The sequence below is a fragment of the Hirsutella rhossiliensis genome (genome assembly GCF_020360975.1).
Source record: "Hirsutella rhossiliensis strain HR02 chromosome Unknown scaffold00021, whole genome shotgun sequence".
In the NCBI taxonomy this organism is placed as follows: Eukaryota; Fungi; Ascomycota; class Sordariomycetes; order Hypocreales; family Ophiocordycipitaceae; genus Hirsutella; species Hirsutella rhossiliensis.
Window position 1 is genome coordinate 778,410 of NW_025408687.1, and position 16,105 is coordinate 794,514.

Here is a 16,105-nt window from a genome sequence, read left to right on the forward strand (position 1 = left end):
CCGCTTCTTCTCCTTGGGCAGATGTCTGTTCTGCCATCCTTCCCCCCGACTCGCAGCTCCTTCAGACTCTTCAGTCCCAGCCACCGCCCTTCTTGTACGCCTGTCCGCCCCTACGAGTTCAAGGAAGCCGGCGTCCACCGATCCCCCGGATTTAGGAACTTGACACTGTCGAGTACCGACACGGCGTCGTGAGCAGCCCGACCTCTCTCCGCCCAACGACGTTGCGGTAGCTGCGGCGTTGCTCTTGTGGGTGGTGTGCCCCGTCGTGCGGGCCCCCTTGTCTTGCTCCGGCTTGACCTGATCACGGAGCGGACGTCCGCCCCCGGCTTCCCCCTATCTCCTGGTCGCTGGACTGGGAGTTTCTGCCGTGGTCCTACTTGCTCACCGTCCGGACACCTGTCGCGGTGCTTCATTTCCCCATCGACGCTCTCCTCCCATTTTCTGGGCAACGACTCTACTCCGATACATCGGCTACAGCGACTACTCTACAGTCGAGGACGCCACTGGCGCCAGCCCGTCCCAAAGCTCGAGACACAGAATCTTCCTTCCTCTGGAGAACCTTATCCGGCTTGCCGCTAGGAGAGCTCAGGGAAACGCTTCTGCTAAGAGACCAAAACCCTATGCTCGTATCTCGCTTCCCACACATTCTTATGAGTATTTGGCCGACTTCACCTTGATCTTTCGGCTCGTCACTTTCTTGGGCCCCCGGCCTCAACGTCCATTGGCACTAGTGGGGAGATCAGCGCATCCCGAATAATCTCACCCCCCCCCCTTTCCCCCCCAAAACTCTCATATTTTCCTCTTTGCTGGAACTGCCTTCTTGGGCGAGCCTTTTTACCCAACCCTCCATTCCCCCTTCACACCTCGGCCTTGACCGAGTACCGTTGACAAGAGGCAAACGCGGCAACCTTGCCAGAGAGCCTCGACACTCCGTGGCGTCGTTGTCGGTGGCGGCATTCGAAATCAAGCATTCATAAGAGCTGTCGCCCCTTGACTCTGGTCTTGAGACCGGCACTAGGAAGACCTGGTCCAACAGTTCAAGGTAACATTTGCTTCTCGTCGTTCGTCTTTGCGCTGCAGTTAACACGCCGTTATCCAGAGCTTGCGCGCTAACCCGCGGTACTAGTCATTGGCTCGCTCGGCCGCTAATCTTGCCTCGCCCGTTCTATTATTTCCAATGGGAGATTTTTCGTCCCCTCCCTCATTGAGGTCAGGAGAACCTGAAGTCTCCCACAATCACCCTCACCCCGTGGAAGCACAAGTGGTTGGTGGTGAGATCAAGCAGGCAACCATCGATAGGGAAAGCATTCCTGGACCGCCGCAACCCTCGACGCTGGCGAACCATGCCTTCTCCTCCCAGCTCAATGTGCCTTCGCCACAGACATCATACCGTCAACAAGGGCCGTACGACATGGCGCCAATCGTCAATTCTCTACCTGCCGTTGGGTATCGACCCGGCCAATTCCCCCAAGGAGGCCAGCGGTACATGCCCATGACGTCGCCCCAGATAGTTCAGCAGATGCCGCAGATGCCTCCATACGGGGGGCCACCGCCAATGGCGATGAATCAAGGCTTTTATGTTCACCAGGCGCAGATGTCTCCATACTATGGCGGCGGTCACATGCCACCTGTTCAAGGACCGCCACCGATGCCCGCGAGACAGAATGTTGCGTATTACCCGAACCGAATGATGGTAAACCACCCCCCGTCGGCTTTCTATTACGCGCAGGCGAACCCTTATCCCGACCAGCCACAAAGCATGTCGATAGGCATGGGTCCAGGACCCTATGTGCCCGGCAACTCTCCAAATCCCGATGTACAAAAGCCTCGTTCGTCGGTTGATGGCCCGGGGATACAAATGCAGGCTCTAGGGCAAGGTCAAGGTATGGGCGAGGACGGAATGTGGGCAAGTGACGGCTGCTGAGTGTGCAGCAGATGAATCTGGTAATCGGCAAACTGCAGTTCGAGGGCCACCCAGGAAGCCCCGGCAGAGCGGTAAGGCATCCCCACGCCCGGGTCATGTCGCTTCGGAAGGCTAAAACTTGCCCAGGACACGCCATTTGGATTGGAAATCTCCCTCCGCAGACCGATTTGATGAGCCTTGTCCACCACGTTTGCAAGGAGACGGCAGGACTCGAATCTCTTTTCCTCATATCGAAAAGTAACTGCGCATTTGCGAATTTCAAAGACGAAGGCACGTGCATAGCGGCCCAGCAAAAGCTACACGACTCCAAGTTTCAGTCTGTGCGCCTCGTCAGCAGGCTGCGGAAGAATACTGTTGAAGGGGCCACGGGCCTGACTGCCCCCACCGGACCGGCGGCCAGCACGGCGGTTGCCCCGGCCCAGGGCGATCTGGCTCAGGATGCCTCGGCCTCGGACTCCCGCAGCCAGAGTCCAGCCGCCGGACAACCTACGAAGCCCAGGATAAACTCGGCCGGCGAGGCCAGTTCGCAGCAGGACAAGTTCTTTATTCTCAAGAGTCTCACCATGGAGGATCTCGAGCTGAGTGTACGGACCGGTATCTGGGCAACACAGTCTCACAACGAAGAGTCACTCAACACTGCGTTCAAGGTGGGTCTACAAGCATAACTAGAGTTTCACTGTGCCGATGCAATCTGGGCTAACCTGCATCAGACCTTCGATAACGTCTACTTGATCTTCTCGGCGAACAAATCGGGCGAATATTTTGGGTATGCGCGAATGGTATCGGAGATCAATGAGGATCCAGAAGCAGCGATTGAATTTGCGCCGAAGGCTCAGGCCACGAGCAGCCTAGACTTGCCAAAAGCGATTGTTACTGATGCGACCGGGTACGCACCCAGGGGCAGAATCATCGACGACTCGGCCAGGGGCACGATTTTCTGGGAAGCGGAACGGGAGGACTCGGAGAGTGGGTCCGACAATGTGAGCGAGGCTTCTAGCACTAGGAGTGCTGAAACGGACGAAGAGACAAAGACGTGGGGGAAGCCGTTTAAGCTCGAGTGGCTGTCAATCAGTCGGCTACCGTTCTACCGAACACGCGGCTTGCGGAATCCGTGGAACTCGAACAGGGAGGTTAAGATTGCCAGAGACGGGACTGAGCTGGAGCCTTCTGTGGGCCGCAGGCTCATTGGACTCTTCAACCGTGTGCAGAGTCCGGGGCCAATGCCACTGGCGCTGCGCCCTGCCATGGCGATGGTGACGGGATTCCCGCCCATGCGAGGGCACGGCCAATGATGGAGACGTTTCTATGCCGTCTTGGAAGACTATCGTCTTGGAAGACGTCTTTCGCTGCATTTCTTGAAGATTGCACGGCACTATGCTGGATGAAGATGGCACGATGAATGACGCCACGGATGTATGGTCATCTGCTAGCAATGAGACTGACGACGCCTTGCTTCGCCTTGGACGTCTTTTCCCGTGACGGGCATGTCTCGGCCTGCGAGCTCTGTGTGATGCGGCAAGTTCCGATTGGCGGGCTAAGACAGGCCCCCATTGCAGTGCGCTGTGCGAGATTGCTTTTGGGATGTTGCGGCATGACGTTTGTGATTGTCGTACACGGTGTAGGATCGGTCCAGACGCTGCAAGTGCAGTCGTGTGTTTCAATGCAGGCACCATGACCACTGGGAATCTTGAACAAGCTATGGAACCCGATGTAAGTGATCGAAATCGGGTGATGACGTCACTGACGAATCCAAGGATGTGGCCAGTTTCCTAAAGGGGCCTTTTAACCAGTTAGGCACGTTTACTTATCGGGTAGACGAAAAAGTGGGCTAGTGTGGCTGGTTAAGGCGCAGCGCCGATACCGCATAATTAGGTGCGTATATTCCCCGCCTTAACTGCGCGCCTCCCTCTGCGCGCACCTGCTTGCCTTCGTGCAAAGTGAAGCTATTCGCACCTACAGGCACGAAGACCGCTTACGTGATTTCTATATATATGAGCTCTAGGCTTAAAGATGCGTTATTTTGTCGAATTGAGCCGTGCCTGCCCGCCCGACTGCTTGCCTGCCTGCCTATAAGGGTCTCGGCCTAGAAGGGCAAAAGCAGTGGTCGCGCTACTAGACCCCCCCCCCGCCACATGGTAAGTGCGGCAAAAGGGAACAGAATTAACTAAGCGACAGCTTGTCAATTGACCACACATAAGAACGTTTGGTCCAATAACCAAACAACCAACCAAGGGCCCTAGCCCCGTAACACTGCCTTAAGAGAGTTCGTGTTACGGGGTAGGCAGAGGGATATGCCGTAGGTGCCTTCCGTTGTGCAGTGACAACAAGCTATGAAGGATCTAACTACGCGTCGCGCCTGCCGCTGCTAAACGCGCGTTTATGCGTGCGGCCCGACCTGCCCTGCATTCTTATCGGCTAAGGTCTAACGCTAAGTGGCTGATATTAGGCCAATGCCTAAACGTATAATAAGGGTAACTACCCTTATATTTCGTTAGTATATAAATCTTGCTATGCTTCTTCCTTGTCTTAGACGGCCTCCTCTACCTTATCCTACTAAATATCTTCTTCTTACGAGGTGTTACGGGCTGGGCCACGCTGTGCGCCCGGGCTGCGCCCGTGCAACCGACCATTGATAGGCGTGGTCAATTAACTAGCTAGGCAGCTCAGTCAATTTGTCTTCTTTTGCCCTCTGCCGCTGTTGTGACGTAGTGGTCTAATTAAATAGCTGCCCCGTAGCAACGAACAGTAGTGTGACCACCGCTTTAGCCCTCGTAGGGCCGACCCGTTATACGAGGGCTCTTACGCATCGTAATAATAATTTCCCCTATATATACTATGCCCCTATAGGCTTATTAGGCTCGTCGGGCTCGAGGGCTCCGGTAAGCATATCGTTAGAGACTAGCGTACGGTAAATAGCTTATTAATATGCTCGTAGTATATTTATACTCGGCTTATATATATCGCCTTATTGTTAAAGGTATTATAATCCTTACCTAAAGCCGTAGTCTTCTTAGCGTTAAGGGCTACGGGTTATAAGTGTCTTAGCCTAGAAGGGCAAAAGCAGTCGTTACGCTACTAGACCCCCCTTGCTACACGGCGTAGGTGCGTATAATATAATAAAAGGAAATAGAATTAACTAAGCAATAGCTTTATTAATTAACTATTTTAACGGGCAAGATCGCACCCCTATAGACATCAGCCCTTTAGAGGGATGAGACCCTAGCACTTCCTATCCCCCCCCCTAAGTGTACTTAAAGACTTTATAGAAGCGCGGATCATTTGATTAGACATCTTTCTCCCCTTCAAAGCAGAGGTTGCCCATTGCGCGACTCTAGCAGAGACGAAGAGGCAAAGAGTAAAGAAATCTCTAAAACTTACATTAACAGCCTAAGATACTTAGAGCTACGTGCAGAACCAAGGATCAGATGATCGCACGGTCAGTTACTCTACTAATCCTTAGCCGTGTGCTGCGCGTGCTTTAGGTGTGTGCCCTCGTCCCCGTCAAACTATATATAAGAACGTTTAGTCTAGCAACCAAACAACCAACTAAGGGCCCTAGCCCCGTGACACGGGTGCTGTTGATAGCGGCACTGCCGCCGCCCTCGTAGCCTCGCTGCGTTCGACGCTTTTAATAGAGGGGCGCGTAGTTAAGGCGGCGAATATACGCACCTAATTATGCAGTATCGGCGCTACGCGTTGACCAGCCGTACTAGCCTACTTTTTCGTCTACCGGTAAACGTGCCTACTAGTTAAAAGGATATCTTTTTTATTCGTTTAGGCACTCTCCGAGGACTCTATTCCCGGGTTTGCAGCATAAGTGGCTGAGGTGTGGCTTATGGCCGGCTCTAGCAGCCACTGGAAGCTTCCACGACCCGCCAGCCGTTTCTAGACGTTGATAACGAAGCCTATGGCACAGTGCAAATGTGACTGTGAAAGCCAAGCTCACCATCAATTTATGGTCGGCTTGACACTTACGAAAAGCGGGGCGCCGGTCGGGTTACCAGGGGGGGTGATGGTCAGCTTGTCGACATACTCGTCAGCGTTGCATCACCAACACGCAATCCTTTGTCTTGTAGCGTGTTTTCGCAGGTTCATCATGCTTCTAGAACGGCCCAGACGCTGGCATGTCGAATCTTCCCGAAATTTACAGAAGGCTCCAAGTGCACTCGTCTCCAAGTATAAATGAACAGAAATGATGCTCCAATCTCGGCAGAACATGCAATCACAGCCACTCACAGATAAATATTTATTTTCATGCACGCTTGCCGATCAACTCTTCCTCGAAGTATCTCACGCAACATCAAGCGAGTTTCTTTGAAGCCAGTCACCAACCAAGCACGCACAATGGCCTTCTTCCCGCGAACTTTTTACAACTCAGAATCCTCCTTCACTCCTCTCTTCCGTCTCCTTGACGACTTCGACAACTACAACCGTCAGGGTACTGGCCAGCAGCAAGGCCGACGCTCGGGTTTGCCCACCTGGCAGCCCAAGTTCGACATTCGCGAGACGGGCGACAACTATGAGCTCCACGGCGAGCTCGCGGGCATGAACAAGGACAACGTCCACATTGAGTTCACCGACCCGCAGACCATGCTCGTTCGCGGCAGGGTCGAGCGAACCTACTCGGCTGGGACTCCGCCCGCTGGCCACATCGAGGACGCGCCCGCAAACGACGCCATCACCGAGGGGGCCGACGAGTCCAAGCCTTCGCACCGTGCCACCGTCGAGGATGATGATCAGAACGCAGCCAGCACCCAGAAGCCGGCCTCTGACAACAATGGTGCTGTTGCCGAGCACAAGGTCGAGCACAAGAAGTCCGCCGACAAGGCCAAGTACTGGCTCACCGAGCGCAGTATCGGCGAGTTCTCGCGCAGCTTCAACTTTCCCACTCGCATCGACCAGGAGGCCGTCAGCGCCAACTTCAAGGACGGCATCCTCTCCATCACGGTGCCCAAGATCAAGAAGCACGAGTCTCGCCGCATCACCATCAACTAGAGCGGTGACCGCGGCTGACAGCGAGTTTCCATGCACTATGGCCCGGCGGAGAACCCAGCTCTACGAGTTTGACGAAGCATCACACGAAATGATTCTTTCCTTGTCTTGGTATTGACCTTTTCCATCGTTGGCCGCAGCTGAACGCGGCGTTGGGAGGGATGATAGGGGATTGATCGATTGGTTCTGCAGGGCCTGCGCCGGTTAATCGACTTTCCGGGACAGGCTGTTGCTTCCAGCTTACGACTCTCCTTTGCTCGACTGTATTTTAGCTCAATAATTACCGACAAATTTCATTTTGCGACAAACCTCGCGAATGTGAAGCTCTGCGATTCGTATCTCCAAGTATAATTTAAACGGAAAAGGAACGATGGCCGCGAAGTTACGGACATGTATTTATGTGTGATTTTAGTATGGCTACGCCTGCTAGGCCGTACGGACTAGTACAATGACCTTTGACCTTTGCGCTCAAAGAACCACATATCAGGTCACATGATCTGGCGTTTGATGAGTAGCATTATTGCCTGACCGTGACGCGTTACAGCGCGCTTTCTCCATCAACACTCTTCGATCAGAACACATAATCCCCAGCGACGCCGGTCACACCGCTTCTCGCCACTTGTGCACCGCATAGTCTGCTCAAACTCTGCTACCAAATCGAGCCAAGCAATATGAGCCAGGATTACGAAGAGGCCCAGGTGGCCGAGGAAAGCGGCATAACGGGACCTGGCGCCCCGACGCCTCTCTCGGCGCTTGAGGTACGAGGGCGCGGCTGAATCGTCAGTGGCTTCTTCTGACAACTTTTTCTCGCAGGGAATTGCGGGCTTGACGAAGCGCGACATCCAGCTGGTGGTCGATGGCGGATTCAACACGGTCGAGTCGGTTGCCTACACCCCGCGGAGGATGTTGGAGCAGATCAAGGGCATTTCGGAGCAAAAGGCGGGAAAGATTCTGGGCGAAGGTACGACTCGTAACGCGTGCATCCCAAGATTGCGGCGCTGACTCAGTTGCACAGCCTCCAAGCTCGTCCCAATGGGCTTTACAACGGCGACCGAGATGCACCAAAGACGAAGCGAGCTCATTTCAATCACCACCGGATCCAAGAACCTGGACACACTCCTGGCCGGCGGCGTCGAAACGGGGTCCGTCACAGAATTGTTCGGCGAGTTCAGGACTGGCAAGAGCCAAATCTGTCACACGCTCGCCGTGACTTGCCAACTGCCGTTTGACATGGGTGGCGGCGAAGGGAAATGCCTCTATATCGACACCGAGGGCACGTTTCGCCCCGTGCGGCTCTTGGCTGTTGCCAATCGGTTCGGTCTCTCAGGAGAAGAAGTCCTGGACAATGTGGCGTACGCCCGCGCATATAACTCCGATCATCAGCTTCAACTCCTTAACCAAGCAGCGGCAATGATGTGCGAGACGCGATTCTCCCTCATCATCGTCGACAGCGCCACTGCTCTGTACCGGACAGACTTCTGTGGTCGTGGAGAGCTCTCAAACAGACAGACACACCTGGCAAAGTTTATGCGGACGCTTCAGCGGCTGGCGGATGAGTTTGGCATCGCCGTCGTCATCACGAACCAGGTCGTTGCCCAAGTCGACGGTGGGCCAAGCGCCATGTTCAACCCAGATCCGAAGAAACCCATTGGCGGCAATATTATAGCTCACGCCAGCACGACGCGAATCAGTTTGAAAAAGGGGCGCGGCGAGACGCGAGTTGCCAAGATTTACGACAGTCCGTGCTTGCCCGAGAGCGACACGCTCTTTGCCATCAACGAGAATGGCATCGGTGATCCAGCCCCGAAGGACATGGAGAAGGACTAGCGTCACGCTGCGATGAGGGGATGGTGTCGTCTTGGTCGAGTTACTCATGATGTCTGTCTGGCGTTTGGCACACACGAGCTCATGTCCTTAGTCTATTTTAATCATGAATGATTTGAGACCGCGATGCTTCCGTCGCCGTGTCCAACGAGGCAGCCCTCGAGCATCGTTGTCACAAAATAAATCCAAGTATGTATATAATATAATTAGGCCAGCTCTTCGCACGTGTTTTAGGCAATGATGGATTCAATCTCGCCGAATGCCGCAAAAGCGGTGGTCAACTTTGATACCTCGAGAGTCACCATTGTTGGTGCGGCGTCGAGTTCGAGGCCAAGCAATTTTCCATATCGGGCTAGCGCGGGCGCGGCGTCGAGCTCTGAATTTCTGCCCTGCAACACGCGACCGACGACAAACCACCCAAGCGCAAAACAACGCTGGTTCTCCCGACCGCGCCTCGAGCAACATTCGCTTATGGAGGCGACATGGACGCAAGCGAGACACAGTATCTCTTCAAAGAGACCCGCCTGAACCTCGACCCGCCGTCGCCCGCGTCCGGGGTCGGCATTCGCGTCCCCTCAAAGGCGGCCAGCTTCAGAGGCCAGCAGAGACTGCTCGCCAACGACTCACCTGCCGAGGACGAGACGGCCTTTCGCCTCAATAACCTCGCCACCGCCTCCTCCGTCTACCACCGCAGATGGCACGACACCCCGCGCAGCTTCCTATGGCGGGTCCTCGAGGACGGCCGGGTGCTGAGCATCCGCGCCGTCGACATCTGCAAAAAGGACAAGGCCCCCGATGCGCCGCTGGTGCTCAACTTTAGCTTCGCCGTCCCCATCCAGCCGGGTTGCGTGGCCTTTGCGGATCCAGAGGAGCACGATGCGCTCTGCGTCTTTGTCCTGGACCAGGCCTCGCAGCTCTACACCTTTACCCTGCGCCCCGATCTGTTCAGGAAGCGGACGGCCGTCGACGCGAGCCTGTCGGAGCTTGGAAAGGTCCAGTCGCCGGCGGGCTTGGGCTTCAAGAGTCCTCACCGACTGGTGGCTGTGAATGTGAATCTGATTCTGGCGACTGTCAACGACGGCGGCATCATTCGCTTCGACAGGACCAAGACCAACGACTGTGAGTTTACATCGTCGCCACCCGTGCATCATCCCTGTGACTGACCAAGCGAACTAGCGTCCGGCGTGATTTGGAAGGAATCATTCTTCAATGTCCAGGGCTGGACCCAGAACCTCCGAAGCCTGCTGCCCTTTCAGGGCAAGCACACAATCAAGTACGGCAAGGTCAGCATGGAATACAGTGCCGCAACCTCCATTCAAGTCTCGTCCTTTGGCCTCGAAGATGGCTTGTTTGCCATCACCGTCTGCCTCGACCACCGCATGCGCATCTGGAATGTCGAAGACGGGCAGATTCTTCACACGGGAGACATACTCGACGTGGAGAGGCCGCCGCAAGAGGTGGGGAAATGGTCCATTCACCCGTCGCAGTCGAACCTGGTTCAGCTTGTCGGGAGGAACCGGGGGCAGAGGATTTGCGCAACCTATTCACCCGTCGGACAGGGTGAGTTCAAGTTCTGGAAGATTATTGTCAAGGACTCCCATACGGTCATCGTCGAAGACGTCTTCCCCAAGAACACCCTTTTGCCACCAGCTCCCTCCTCGTCGGATATATGGACCATGACCGACTTTGTCTTGTCCTCGCCGGCAGAGGGCTCCATTAACATTTGGACTCTCTGGAAGAACAACATGACGTACAGAGTGCAGCGCCTGGAGCTCGACCGAAAAAACATGGAGCTCACGTGGGAGGATAGCTGGGAGGGAGTCTTTTCCGATGCTGGAATTGCCACGGTCCATGCCTCCGGCCCTTGCGATCCGACCGACGTGACCGAAAAATGGCTGCAGGCCATTCTTCAGCCCGGAAGATTCACAAAGGCAACCCTGGAAACGGCCCTCGCTATATACGAGCGCGGGCTCGGAACCTCCAGGGACAGCAGCAGGGGGCGAGGCCTGGCCGAGAGCATCTGCTCGGTGTTGGGCTCCACGGCGTCCTTGGAGCGAGGCCCGTCTGGAGCCATGGATTATGAACAGTTCCGCGCCTCCAACGAAACACAGTGGCGGAGATTTTATCGCCTCCTCAACGAACTGGATCGACAGCGGGGAGAGGCACTCGGCCTCGCTCTCGATCCCGAGGCTGACATGGTGTGGGTTGTGTGTACCGACCTTCTCTCGGCAATAACGGAGTGCAGCAGCCTGGAGCGACTATGCCACAACTTGGTCTCGCCGGACGAGGATCAAGTGACGCTGGCTGCTCTGGTTGGCTCTGCGTTTTCCTTTGTCGACGGATTTTCAGACAACTATATTCAGCTCTGCAACGCCGCCCTGCGACGAGAAATATTCGAAGACTCTCCCAAGACGGACCTCGAGCGCATCCAATACTTCTCCGACAAGGCTGGATTCTGGCGCGGCATCACCGACGAGGACTGTGCGCAGATCGTTGAAGCTCTTGGCGCAAACTTTGGTGCCGTGACGGATAGGCTTTACAGGACTCTCTTGGACCTGGTGGCCGCCCCGCTCGAGGCGAAGCGCCGGCAGCTCCGACATCCTTTGACCGAGTTCGGCAAGAGGCTCATCATGAAGGGTGTGCAGGACTGCATCGAGCTGCAATGGCGATTCTGCTTCTCCCAGCTTATCCTACTGGTTCATATGGAGTTCGAGTTTGATAACGAGGAAGAAGCCCTCCATCACCGGGTCGACGTCGGGCTCGTCTTTCGTGAGCTCGTTCACGCTCTGAGGAGGTTGGAGCTGCTGAAATGGCTGGCGCGAACAGAGTTATCGGTGCCGCTGTTCAGGTCAGAAAAGGGAACGCCCTCGATGGGGTCGAAGAAGGGTGGCGAGGAGACGCAGATTGTCACTGCTCTAGAGGCAAATGTCGGCCATCTCCTGGGCGTTGGCAGCGCGAGAAACGAGCCGCTCTCCCTCACCCTTACCGAACTCGTCGCAAACCTCTGCGCGCCGGATAGCGACATCGAGGTCTCGCCCACGCTCATCCAGTGCTCGCTAGTCAGGCGAGAGAGGGCAGACCTAGCCCTGGACCTGGCTCCATTCTGCGATCAGAATCCGTTCTCAGTCTACATCCAGGGGCGGGTGCTTCTGGTGCTGAAAGACTTTGAAGCAGCGTCCACCAACTTTAGAAAGGCAGCCATTGGGATGGGTAAGGCATCTTCCACCGTCCGAAACAACATGGTCTTGATCCCCCACGGCGCTAACGTGCAGCCAGGCACCGAAAGCGTCCAGTCTGATCGACACAGCTGCGGCTTGCTCGACGACACAGAGTGGAATCTGCTCAACAGCGGGCAGGCAAGATACTACTCTCATATTGCCGCGCTGTACGAAGAGCACAGGGCATACTCATACGTCTTATGCTTTGCTCGGTTAGCGGTCCAGTTTCTAGGCCTGGCCAAAGGCGACGTCGACGACATCAAGACGGACATGCTGAGCCGGCTATTCCACGCGGCCTTGACCACATCGCAGTTTGAGTTGGCCCACACGAGCCTCCTCTCTATCAAGGACGACGCCCTAAGGCAATCCAGTCTGCGAATGCTTGTCGACAAAATGTGCGATACGTACCATAGCATGGAGCTCGTGGCTCTGCCTTTTCCCGGCATGCAGCAAGAGGTTGACACAATCCTGGCTCAACGGTGCAAACGCACCATGGACGTGATGAACGGGTTCCCGTATCACCAAGTGCTCTACTCGTGGAGGATCAAGCGCAGCAATTACCGCGGTGCGGCCTCGATTCTCTTGGACCGCATACAGAAGCTGAGGCACGCCGGGGAAGCAGACAAGATCACGGGAGAGGACGTTCTCGACACGCCCGTGACACGGCAGTACCTGATGCTCATCAACGCGCTGAGCTGCGTGGATCCCAAGCAGGCATGGGTGTTTGACGAGGGCATCCCGGGGGTCCACGACAAGGGCAACGAGGCCAGCAAGCGCAAGGTGGTGTCTCTGGCGGACGTCAGGAAGCAGTACCAGGATGAGCTGGACAGAATCGCTGCCATTCAGAACAACCAGTTTGGATTCGAGGCGGACGATGTCATGGACATTGTGTGAGGCGGGCATGCAACATTTGTACATATCCAGAACTTGCCCTTGCTGGTTAGAGAGAGAGAGAGAGAGACAGAGAGAATCAAGGGTTGCGGTCAAGATACCTTAGGAAGGGCAGTACAGGATGGCGAGGGGAATTGATAATGCCTTTTTTTGGCGCTCACTCTTGAGTACATACGTAGGCTACAGCGATGGACCGATGGGCCGACGGTCTTCCAAACCCGAAACGCCGAACCCTATGCTAAAAGACGTGGACATGGCTTGCTTTCGGACAGGGTCAAGCCTGGTGGTGGTGAGAGGGATGAAGGGTAGTGGTTGGAGAGAAAAGCAGCGGCGGCAGCAGTAGGGTTAAGCCCGGGCCGCTGCCAGCTTGGACTCATTAGGTGCTGGCAAGGACTGGATGCCGGGTTCAGGGGCAGGCAGTGCGTCGGGGGCTTGGCGGTAGAGAATGATTTCGGATTGTTTGAAGTAGCGCCGGGCATCTGGGGCGGATTCGGTTAGCGATATTCTCTTGCTACGGAGAGAGTGGGAGACGGGAAAGAGACTGACCTTCGTCAATGAGGACCAAGCTGAGGTAGTATCTGGTGGAAAACTTCTTGTTGACGTCGCGCAGGGTGGGCGTCAAGTCGAAGCCGCCGAGGAAGAGGCGAATGGGGATGGTCTCGCCGCGGGAGGGCGAGCCATCCATGATTTCGAAGCGGACGAGCGTCTCGCTCTCGTTGTACTGATTGGGGGCGGCGCCGGTGGTCTCGCGGCGGATGATGGACAGCTCCATGTGCTTGATCTTGAGGCGGACGAGGAGGAAGTAGATGCGGCCGACGATGACGTCTTTGAGGTGGTACTTGCTCTTGCTGTACTCGAACTCGATGTGGAGGCAGTCCTCGATGCCGACGTCCATCTTGATGCTGCTGTTGACCTCTGGGGGGATGCGGTAGCTGTAGACCCAAATGTCCTTTTCGCGGATGACGTCGGCCATGCGGCGGGAGACAGTGACGCGGACAAAGTAGCGCAGCTTGACATTGATGCCGTTGTACGACTCGTACTGCTTCTCGACGTTTTTGAAGTTAAAGTCGAACGTCTGCGGGTGCTGCAGTTCGCCGGGGGCGGCGAGCTCCTGGACGAGGGAGAGGAACTCGTAGTGGTTGCCGCGGTCAAAGAACATTTCAATGGTGCCGATGAACTGCACCTTGATGCCCGTGTGCTCGAGGCGCTTGCCGTCCTTGGGCCGCACCGTGATGGCGCCCTTGACCGACTCGCCGTCCATGTAGAGAGGCGCCTTTTCGCGCCGGTTCTTGTCGAGCTTGACGTCCACCATGGAGCGCTCGTCGGCGTTTTCGAGCACAATGTCGATGTCGACGGGCGTGGAGAAGAAGTAGGACATGGTGGGCGGTTCGTCGGGGGGAGGGAGTGGTTGGATTAGAGGAGGAGGGGGAGAGACGGTACCGGGTCGTCGCTTGTCGCGGCAGTCTCTATCGTCGCCGTCGCCGTCGAAATAAAGCAAGGAGGGCGCCAAAATAGCAGGTGCGATTGCGGGAAAGTCGACTTGTCTGGAGGGGCGGCGCAAATGGTGAGCTTGACCGCGCCGAGGTGACGGGGTGACGGGGTGACGGGATGGAGATGACGAGCTGCAGCGTCGGTCGACGGGGCAGCGCGTGAGCTCTGGTTATCTTATCGCTGCCTGCTGGAGAATGCCAGGTCCTCCACCAAGGTGCAACAAGGTACAGAGAGGGGCTTCAAGGTCGTTCAAACTGCCGCCTATCCGATGCCCTCTCACATAGCACAGTCCACCAGATGGGGGAGTCGATCAGGTTGTTTTTCAGGCATCATCAGTCGCAAGATTTGCTGCATCTCCAGGCCTGACGGCGAGGATGAAAACCGCTGCTGCTGGTTTGTCCTGGTGACATTTCGAGGTACGTACGGATACTTGGTACGTGGATCTCCAAGGTCACGTGCTGAGTTTCCGTTCTCTCACCGTCAACAGAAGAGCCGCGCGGCTCAACTTCGGCAGCAACGGCGCGCCACGGCCAGCCCTCACGTGCGGCGAGCCCTAGAACTTTTCCCGCCCACAGGATTTCGCCAAACAATCCCCGTCGAGCCCGCCGACGACCCAAGACAGCCTCACCTTTCGTCACGCTCAGCACAACACCGGCAGGATGAAGTACATTCATTCGCAGGAGCTCCTCGACATTCCCGAGGGTGGTACGTCCCAGCCTTTGCAGTTTTTTTTCCTCCCGAACCAGCGCGCGCCTGGAAATCCAGGCCTCCTTCTTGCCGACCGTCGCCGTCACACCCAGCCGAGTACGAGTGACGGGGGCGGATCGCGGGAAATGGCTTGCTCCTTCTCGCGGGGAGAAAGCCGGGCTTTTTGTGATGCTTCGGGTGCGCATTGAGAGGATGCCAGATTGCTGACAAGCTTATCCGTACAGTCAAGCTCGCCATCAAGTCGCGCATCGTTACCGTCGAGGGTCCGCGAGGTACGAACCGACCAACGCCCGCTCCATCCGTGGACATGCTCTAACGGCGAGGAACAATGCAGGCAAGCTTGTCAAGGACCTGAGCCACCTGTCAGTCAACTTCGGCCACCCCAAGAAGAACACCATCTCCATCGAGATCCACCACGGCGCCCGCAAGGATGTCGCCACGCTGCGGACGGTCCGGTCCATCATCAACAACATGATTATCGGCGTCACCAAGGGCTTCAAGTACAAGATGCGCTACGTCTACGCCCATTTCCCCATCAACGTCAACCTCGAGAAGAACAAGGAGACGGACATCTGGGAGGTCGAGATCCGAAACTTCATCGGCGAGAAGATTGTCCGACGGGTGACGATGCAGGAGGGCGTCGACGTCGAGATCTCCAAGAACCAAAAGGACGAGCTCGTGCTGCTTGGCAACTCCCTCGAGAACGTCTCCCAAAGCGCCGCCGACATTCAGCAGATTTGCAGGGTCCGCAACAAGGATATCCGAAAGGTTCGACTTGCCATGCCGTTGCCTTGGTGGCCTGTGTTTGCTAACCGGCTCTCTAGTTCCTGGACGGTCTGTACGTTTCCGAAAAGGGCAACATTGTCGAGGAGTAGACGCGGACAAGGCGCTTGTTTCTTTTGCGTTTCTGGGTCTCGGGAGTGGCGACGGTTGAACCATTTGCATGTCATGTAGCAAAGGGCTACGACGAAACTATTCAAAAGTAAAGTAACTGGCTTGCGGTCGTCACCCGTCGCTCTCGTGCCATGCGTGACGCGACCGCAGAGCTGGGCTGAGA

General features: G+C 56.0%; 6 protein-coding genes across 6 annotated transcripts; 5 read left to right on the forward strand and 1 right to left on the reverse strand.

The window, feature by feature from the left end:
• Positions 1 to 1,759: 1,759 nt before the first annotated feature.
• Positions 1,760 to 3,216, forward strand: HRG_11624 (uncharacterized protein; the record flags this gene model as incomplete). The annotated part of the gene is made up of 4 exons (XM_044870094.1): positions 1,760 to 1,883; positions 1,936 to 1,995; positions 2,051 to 2,571; positions 2,635 to 3,216. 4 exons carry the CDS (start codon positions 1,760 to 1,762, stop codon positions 3,214 to 3,216), a joined length of 1,287 nt encoding a protein of 428 aa, XP_044714991.1.
• A 3,052-nt stretch (positions 3,217 to 6,268) lies between these two features.
• HRG_11625 (hsp20/alpha crystallin family domain-containing protein) lies at positions 6,269 to 6,919 on the forward strand (the record flags this gene model as incomplete). Its single annotated transcript, XM_044870095.1, has 1 exon — positions 6,269 to 6,919. The coding sequence occupies one exon, from the start codon at positions 6,269 to 6,271 to the stop codon at positions 6,917 to 6,919; it is 651 nt and encodes a 216-aa protein (XP_044714992.1).
• A 668-nt stretch (positions 6,920 to 7,587) lies between these two features.
• HRG_11626 (rad51 domain-containing protein) lies at positions 7,588 to 8,743 on the forward strand (the record flags this gene model as incomplete). The annotated part of the gene is made up of 3 exons (XM_044870096.1): positions 7,588 to 7,674; positions 7,730 to 7,877; positions 7,932 to 8,743. The coding sequence occupies 3 exons, from the start codon at positions 7,588 to 7,590 to the stop codon at positions 8,741 to 8,743; spliced, it is 1,047 nt and encodes a 348-aa protein (XP_044714993.1).
• A 479-nt stretch (positions 8,744 to 9,222) lies between these two features.
• On the forward strand, positions 9,223 to 12,852 carry HRG_11627 (nucleoporin domain-containing protein; the record flags this gene model as incomplete). Its single annotated transcript, XM_044870097.1, has 3 exons — positions 9,223 to 9,859; positions 9,917 to 11,950; positions 12,017 to 12,852. 3 exons carry the CDS (start codon positions 9,223 to 9,225, stop codon positions 12,850 to 12,852), a joined length of 3,507 nt encoding a protein of 1,168 aa, XP_044714994.1.
• Positions 12,853 to 13,194: 342 nt separating this feature from the next.
• HRG_11628 (vacuolar protein sorting-associated protein 26 domain-containing protein) lies at positions 13,195 to 14,227 on the reverse strand (the record flags this gene model as incomplete). The annotated part of the gene is made up of 2 exons (XM_044870098.1): positions 13,195 to 13,328; positions 13,396 to 14,227. The coding sequence occupies 2 exons, from the start codon at positions 14,225 to 14,227 to the stop codon at positions 13,195 to 13,197; spliced, it is 966 nt and encodes a 321-aa protein (XP_044714995.1).
• Positions 14,228 to 14,999: 772 nt separating this feature from the next.
• HRG_11629 (ribosomal protein l6 domain-containing protein) lies at positions 15,000 to 15,923 on the forward strand (the record flags this gene model as incomplete). The annotated part of the gene is made up of 4 exons (XM_044870099.1): positions 15,000 to 15,045; positions 15,273 to 15,320; positions 15,383 to 15,816; positions 15,873 to 15,923. The coding sequence occupies 4 exons, from the start codon at positions 15,000 to 15,002 to the stop codon at positions 15,921 to 15,923; spliced, it is 579 nt and encodes a 192-aa protein (XP_044714996.1).
• Positions 15,924 to 16,105: the final 182 nt, after the last annotated feature.